The sequence below is a fragment of the Schistocerca americana genome, chromosome 8 (assembly GCF_021461395.2).
Source record: "Schistocerca americana isolate TAMUIC-IGC-003095 chromosome 8, iqSchAmer2.1, whole genome shotgun sequence".
NCBI classification, from domain to species: Eukaryota; Metazoa; Arthropoda; class Insecta; order Orthoptera; family Acrididae; genus Schistocerca; species Schistocerca americana.
This window is the reverse complement of record NC_060126.1, coordinates 120,946,537-120,954,823: the sequence shown is the minus strand read 5'-3', so window position 1 is coordinate 120,954,823 and position 8,287 is coordinate 120,946,537. Positions and strand designations below refer to the sequence as shown.

Below are 8,287 nucleotides of genomic sequence, written 5' to 3'. Positions count from 1 at the left end.
TGTCCACTTACTTAACCTCACTGTTGGCAAAGAAGGATTTTTTACTTATGTTACGAAATAAGTCTCGATTGTGCGGCGAAAGTCCGCGAAATTGTCTCTTTCCGTTTGCCGACAGTTCATATATATATAATGCCAAAATAATAATGAAAAGCTATTATGTTTGTGGTCTGTGTTGTTGAGAATTGCAACCAAGCCACATGCAAGCAACTGAGTGAACTTTGAGATCTGGAGCGTTCGAGTTACCCCCCATCTTTCTCCTCTTTCCCCTCTTCTCACTCAGACAGCGTGGGGGAGTGTGCACTCGGGTGACAGAATACTGTACGCACTCCCCACGTGTGGAGGAGTCTTGGCCGTCCCTACCCTAGAGAATAAGCATACCAAATTTTTCTGCAGTTTTTACAAAGAATTCTCACTGCTATTACTGGTGATGTGCTTCAGGTGCTACGCCTATGTAGAGTGTGTTCTCTCATTTTGAACTGTTCTGATGTGTTCAACACATCTACACAGCTTCCTGACAGGTATTCCGAAGCAATTCCTCGAAATTAGTCCAGTAAACAATTAGAGGAATATCCAGTGCTAACAGACGGATTTTGACTGCACTTATCTACACGGTAAACAGAACTCCAACTGACAGAGAAAATGGAAACAAATATTAAAAATATTAAGGATGGACGATTTCATGCAGTATCATTTTTTAAAGTATTTGAGTAACAGCGAGTCAAACTTAAATAATTACAACCACAGCAATAGTAAATATAATATACAAAAAGTATTTACTTGTATCTCAACAGGCATTCGAATACGGTTAGTGAATATTTCTTTGTAGAATACTTGTACCAAGTTATATAAGCGGAAAATTCACATTAAAATAATACTATGTTTAATAAGATTCTTTATTGTCAAGACTTCATGTGGTACAAAAGCTTCAGTTTTAAAAATAATTAGTGCTCACACTGCAAAATATTTGTGTCTGCTATTTTCGAAAGCCTTCAAAGGCATTTGGTGTACATTATCTACGTTACTTATACATCTGCAGTGAGATTAAAATAAATACTAATTTCTAGTCATGTATAAATATTAACAACCTCTGGAGATTTCAATCTCCACACAACATACGCACAAACTCTTCAGAATATAAAAACTTCCAACAGTTCCTTACTTTATAAACTTTTTTTTCCACAAATACCGCATCTTTTTAACCTTAACAGTTCTACAAACCAAAGTTCACTAATGTAATTTTGATATAAGAGACAGTCTTTTATGTATACACTAACCAAATTCATTGGAGGGTGTATATCCTTGTTAGCTTCATTTACCATTTCAACCCTACGCCGTAGATCCTTCCTTGGTCTACTTTGGTTGAAAACGAAACAAAGCAATAACATAACATCACACGTCATTCAGATAAAATAGGGCATCTAATCTATTAAGAAACACACTGAATCTCGGGTCATTTCCGTTAAGGTGGACGGATTACAGATTTTTTTAAGTTTAAGCTATGGTTCATAAACAAAAGTGTGTATTGCACTTCGTAAGCGTGTTCCTACCTGTCGGATATACTATAGTGTGTGCTTTGTATGTGTGTGTGTGTGTGTGTGTGTGTGTGTGTGTGTGTGTGTGTGTGTGTTTGTGTGTGTGTGTCTGTGTGTGCTTTGAGAGAGAGAGAGAGAGAGAAAACTTGTGTGTCTTGTGAACTCGGTTGCGAAATCCGACAGAAATGAAAAGTTATTACAGGTACTGACAGTTCAGCAAATAAATTCGGAAGGTAGGTTATAGAGATTAGATTATAGAGATTAAAGCTTGTCTGCGTAACAGCTTTCCCTTCAATAAAACTGAGACAATAGATTCCCAAACTAATTGTACTGGCTAACGAAATCCCGCAAGATACACCAACATGGCTTACTTAGGGCCGTTAAAACTGGTAGATAGACGCTTCCTCAACATTATTTTTATCAAGGCATTTGTTGAATGTAATGTGTACAGATATCACTGAGAGCAGCTGCCGCTGCAAGTGGGATGTCAGAAAATGAGTAAGTATGTCTTGCAAAATGTTTGTTTTCTTTTGTTACTTGTTGGTGTTCTTGCCCTCTTGCAAGGAAACTACTCAACAACCATGCTGACACGGTAAACTTTCTAGATAATTTCACAAGTATGCAGTGTGGTTGATGAAGTTGTGCGCATTTGCTGAAGTGGCTGATCAGGTATCTCAGATCCTATGCCGCTATGTTGAAGACTGACAAATGTTGTCTTCAAAGAAAAATGTTGACGATAGAAAATTTTTTGAAGCATGCGAAGTTTTTAGTGGCAGTTCCTCGGAAAAAAAACCGTTACAAGTTACGTTGCAGCTCCTAGTTTGTGGTGGAAGATTAGATTTTCGCAGTGTTCCGTCAAGAACGGGCAACCTTTGTTTGATATTGCAAAAAAGGCAATAGACGAAATCAACCACATGCTCGACTCGAAATGAGACCGCTTGGAGGCCGGTGACCTTTATTACAGAAATGAGTGTGCTGGTCACATACTGGTTTATTGAAATTTATGACTTGTTTCAGTTTTGTAGCCATCAGCTGATTCAACGGATTTAGAAGCATGTAGCCGCGTAATCAATGGATGAACAAACCGTGGGGCTGCTATGCTCCTTAAATCTGATCATGAATTTTAATTAATATAATACGTGAACCAGTCAATGATTTTGTAATTTAATCCAGATGCTGGACACTTCATCCAAATTAAAGCAGCAGGCGAAACGAGATAGATGTAATAATAACGGGTGAATATACTCTAATGTATGGCTGTCGAAAGACAGAGTCGGACTGTGTAGCATTGCGGCCAAATAATGAGAAAGACAAATAGTACAGTACACCTGCTTGTATATTACACGAAGAAGATCAGTGTCGCAAAGCTAAAAAAATTCGAAATGATGCATTGCCAACCTTACATTTGTATATGAAATACCAATAACAGAGAAAAACGATGTCCTTCGCACGTACGAGTAACGAATGAAACTGTTGCTGTAAATATTCTTTAATGGTGTCTTTCATTCTGAAAAAGAACCATCAGCACATTCGTTTGCCTATCCCATCTCGATGGCAGATAGCACTCGGTTGCGCTGTGGTCCCAGTTGCTAGTACCTGCTACGCTGGCACTGCAGTCTTATTAGAATTGCTTGTTAGCTGACATTTCACCTCTTGGAATTTAATTGTTACAATCAGAGCTCGTAATGTCACACTCGAAACATCTGTCGTTGCCAGTGAACAAAAGAAAGTGTCCGAGCACTTGCACATCACGAGCATGGTTAAAAAGGACCTTCTGCTCGTGCCAGTCCAGTTTCTGTTAGCCAAGTCTTAACGCTGACGCAACTGACAACAGATGTGGCAGTGCTGAAGCTCGAAGTCACAGACAAAATGTAAGGAGTACTTGAAGGCACTCGCTGCAGTGGCTGCTGGGGCTGTCTCATTTAATAGAAATCGCAAGTACTCGATCTGAACCGACAGCTTTCCCTCCCGTTTCCAATTTAGCGTGAATTCGTTGGCAGACACCACAATTCAACAGGTCATCTGATTTATGTACGAAAGGAGACGTGGCACGAGAAGTTAACTACACACGAAACAAAAGTCAGCATAGTGAAGACAAGACAGAAAGCGACAACAGTGCCATTTACAATATCTGTATTCTGGGTTGATGTTGGTAGCGTCACAAAACCAGTAAATATCGTTCATTAGTCGCAAGAAGTCTAGTGGCTTTTTCAGTCGATCCTGATTAATTTGCAACACAATTCGTGCACGAATGTTAGCAGAGTTATCACTTGGCCCGACGTTTGTTTCTTAAAGGATATCACTGTCACCTTTGGCCCTAAAGCTATTAATAAAACACACTACTTGCAGTTTTATCGTGTGTCATGTGAAAACTTTAAGGAATCATCAGCAGGTTCACACGGTGGGCATTTAACGTTGCTGCCATGTTTTAGATAAATCACATCAAACCACTACACTGGGTGTTTCAAAGTGTTTGCGGCAGACGTCTCGAGGTGATAGATCACGTTATGGTGAACAACTTTTGTTTGAGAAAATGTTCGCTAGGTGTCCCTTAGCATACGCCGGCCCTGGGATTAAGAGATTTCACGGAACTAGTAACGTATACTATTCACGTGTGCCGCATACTACCCACCCCAATAAATTGACAGAACGATTTTCAACCAGAAAACCTTAAGAATGGGTCTCTGTAAGCAAAGGAAAATATCTTATATGTTTTTTTATTCCAGTCTTTGATAACAATCCTCAGATCATTTTTACACCATTATGGCCTTATCACTTTAGGACATGGTGTAAAAAAAGATCTGAGGATGGTCATTACGGACTGAAACCGGTTATCGTCTAAAGAATTCATATTGTGATGAAAGACTGGAATAAAAAATATTTGACAGTATTGGATCACTGTTTGTATACGCGACCATCTCGCAGTTGGGGAAAATATCTTAAAAGCGAACCGGGAACTTTAATTTTGCTGGGGGCTACATATGATGCCCATTAAAGCTTTTTATATGACTGTGAAACCGAGTCATGCTAAGTTAATAAGTTTCTTTTTGTACTGGAGCGATGGATCATTCTCTGAAGCGCGTAAAGTTTTCATAACAAGTAGATTTTGTTTCTTAACGACATGAAGCCATTTGAGAGTATACTCAGTTTTTCCTGCTACACATATCAGCCACAACACTGATCGTCTTCCTGGAGTGTGTCTTTTGTGGTTTTAATCAGAGTACAACTGGAGTAGTTACGTCGGGCATCAGTCATACCTCGGTACCTTGTCGTAGAGCACTTGTCCGGGAAAGGTAAAGGTGTTGGGTTCACTAAGGTGACAAGTCATAGGATGGCAATATGCAACTATACGTACGGCGGTAGTATCTCGTACAAGGTACAAAATTGCAGAGTACGGCTGGAGTGGTGCCTTGTCTCAGAGTAAAAGTTGTTAACATAGCCTAAGGTACCGCAAACACTACATTTTGCAAGTCTCTGGTACTATAGATATGAATAAATGTACATGGTATGGAGTGAAAATGCTGGTAATGAGCAGCACTAGAATATCGTGAGAAATGTCTTTGGAGAAAGAGCGAGTTATTGTCTCATGTTACGTAGTGCACACGCAGCCGTCTACTGAGCAGGACACTGGTGGCCGCGGAGGTCGCAGTCCTTAGTACCAGGAGCGCCACGTCCGCCTGGCGAGCCAGCGCGTCTTGATCATGTCGGCGCCCTTCTCGGCGATCATGACGGTGGGCGCGTTGGTGTTGCCCGAGGTGACCTTGGGCATGACGGAGGCGTCGACGACGCGCAGCTTGTCCACGCCGTGCACGCGCAGCTGCGCGTCTACGACGGCGCCGGCGTCGCCCGGGGGGCCCATGCGGCACGAGCCCGCCTGGTGGTTCTCGGGCGCCGTCTGCCGGCGCACGGCGCACTCCCAGTACGCGTCGCAGCCGAACGTGAAGTTCTCGCAGCCGGGCACGGGCGTGCGGTCCAGCCGGAAGCCGTAGCGCCGCAGCGCCGGCGTCTCGGACAGCCGGATGGCGAAGCGGATGCCGTCGACGAGCGCAGCCACGTCGTCCGGGTGTGTGAGGTAGCGCGCGCTGATGGCCGGCGCCGCCAGCGGGTCGGCACTGCGCAGGCGCAGCACGCCGCGGCTCTTGGGGTGCAGGTACGCCGGGATGATCTGGATCGAGCGCATCGGCGCCGTGCCGTTGGCGCCCTCCGAAGCGCGCTCGCCCACCTGCCAACGAAACAGACACGTGATACACAAACAATGGTTCAAATGACTCTGAGCACTATGGAACTTAACTTCTGAGGTCATCAGTTCCCTAGAACTTAGAACTACTTAAACCTAACTATCCTAAGGACGTCACACACATCCATGCCCGAAGCTGGATTCGAACCTGTGACCGTAGTGGTCGCGCGGTTCCAGTCTGTAGCGCCCAGAACCGCTCGGCAACCCCGGCCGGCACTTAATACACAAACGTAGGCTTTCTGGCGCTGGAAACTACTGCTGTGGTAACTAGCAGGGGTTATGTTGGGCGTCAAAAATGGTTCAAATGGCTCTAAACACTATGGGACTTAACATCTGAGGTCATCAGTCCCCTATACTTAGAACTACGTAATCCTAACTAACGTAAGGACATCACACACATCCGTGCCCGAGGCAGGATTCGAAACTGCGGCCCTAGCAGCAGCACGGTTCTGGACTGAAGCGCCTAGAACCAGTCGACCACAGCGGCCGGCTGATGCCGGGTGTCAGTCGTGTCTGGTTTGCTTAGTCTGTAGAGCACTTGCCTCGGAAAGGTAAAGGTGTTGGGTTCAAGTCCCGGTCCAAAACGCAATATTACACCGACTTGACAAAAGTCGTGGGATAGCAATATGCAACTATACAGATGGCGGTAGTATCGCGTAAAAGGTACAAAATTGTAGTGGATTGAGAGAGCTGTCATTTGTGCTCTGGTTGAGCCGTAGTAAAGTCAGCTTTGAACAGCACGCCGCTGCGCGTACCGTGAAGCATTCGCCCTCCGTTTTCTGACGGTGGCGCCTTTGTCGAAATTCGGTGTCTCCCTCTAGCGGGAAAGGCGAAAAGTGGGCTGTTCGCGTCGCTTTAAGTAGTCGCTGTATGAGCTCTCGAGGAGAGTAGGCAGTCGGGGCATCAAGAAGCGACTTCTCTGCCGGTGCTAGAGGGACAGCACGCAGACGGCGGCATCAGCGTAAGCGACGCGAGCAGCGGCTCCGTGGTATGGGGCGTTAACTGCTCGTCGCGAAACGAATCTTCCTGAGCGTGGGTCCGCAAGGGGCCTAATCTGCAGTTCGGCCGTACGCTGTCGACCGGCGAGGAGGTTCTGAAAATCGGCGCGCCTTCCTGCGTCCGTTGAAACGGCTGGCAGCGGGCGGCTCGGCAGAGCATTTGGAAGTGCTGCGTTGGTTCAGTCCTGGGAGTCGTAACGCACCAGAAGTTGAGTATTGATTGTTAAAAGATTTTATGAAATTTAATTCAATTCAATTTACTTATTCTTTCTAATTATACCAGCCGTAATTTTAGGGTGGTTTCCCGCCATTTATTCTCGTCTGCCCACCCGCGGGAAGCTGGTAATATTAGAAAGTGTGGTCTGTTTGTCCCCTTTTGAAGACGAAAAGGGGGGGGGGGGGGGAATCAGAGAAAATCTGTGGTTCGGATCGCTTCTTTCCCCTCCCAGCTTACCTACGACTTTATTCGACTGTTAGCCTCTGCCATGTCTGTGAAAGTCTAAGGCACCAATGACTGTACTGTTTAAATGCAAGGCAATAAGACCTGATCCATTCTCTCGCCTGCCATAACTAGTATTACTAGACTCCCGCGCAAAAGGTACTCTTAGAAAGAAGAAAAATTCCTGTTGGCTCGTGGTAAGAACTAGTCAATTGTATAACTAATTCCTGCTCATCTGCAAGCTGTAACTTACGTAAATTTGTGTTTATGTATATTTGGCTATAATCAATCAAGGTTGTTAATGTACGCCGTAGTGGATTTTTTATATTGTTTCTACTCAGCAAAAACTGTTGTGTGTTTTTCCAGTTCAATACCTTTTAATGCTTTTACTCAACGTGCTTGTGTGTTCTATACAGGTAGTTGGATATTAGTGTGTTTTCTTGCCATGCAAAAGTTTGCCCTTTCATTGTTGTTGTTGTTGTTGTTGTGGTCTTCAGTCCTGAGACTGGTTTGATGCAGCTCTCAATGCTACTCTATCATGTGCAAGCTTTTTCATCTCCCAGTACCTACTGCAACCTACATCCTTCTGAATCTGCTTAGTGTATTCATCTCTTGGCCTCCCTCTACGATTTTTACCCTCCACGCTGCCCTCCAATACTAAATTGGTGATCCCTTGATGCCTCAGAACATGTCCTACCAACCGATCCCTTCTTCTGGTCAAGTTGTGCCACAAACTTCTCTTCTCCCCAATCCTATTCAATACTTACTCATTAGTTATGTGATCTCCCCATCTAATCTTCAGCATTCTTCTGTAGCACCACATTTCGAAAGCTTCTATTCTCTTCTTGTCCAAACTATTTATCGTCCATGTTTCACTTCCATACATGGCTACACTCCATACAAATACTTTCAGAAATGACTTCCTGACACTTAAATCAATACTGGATGTTAACAAATTTCTCTTCTTCAGAAACGCTTTCCTTGCCATTGCCAGCCTACATTTTATATCCTCTCTACTTCGACCATCATCAGTTATTTTGCTCCCCAAATAGAAAAACTCCTTCACTAAGTGTCTCATTTC

General features: G+C 44.1%; 1 protein-coding gene across 1 annotated transcript in view; it reads right to left on the bottom strand.

The window, feature by feature from the left end:
* Positions 1–3,124: 3,124 nt before the first annotated feature.
* Positions 3,125–8,287, bottom strand: part of LOC124625813 (glucose dehydrogenase [FAD, quinone]) — a 109,990-nt gene continuing 104,827 nt past the window's right edge. Inside the window, exon 6 of the mRNA XM_047149275.1 lies at positions 3,125–5,754. Within this exon, the coding sequence (XP_047005231.1) occupies positions 5,185–5,754 (570 nt within the window). The 3' untranslated portion in view covers positions 3,125–5,184. The remainder of the gene's footprint in view (positions 5,755–8,287) is intronic.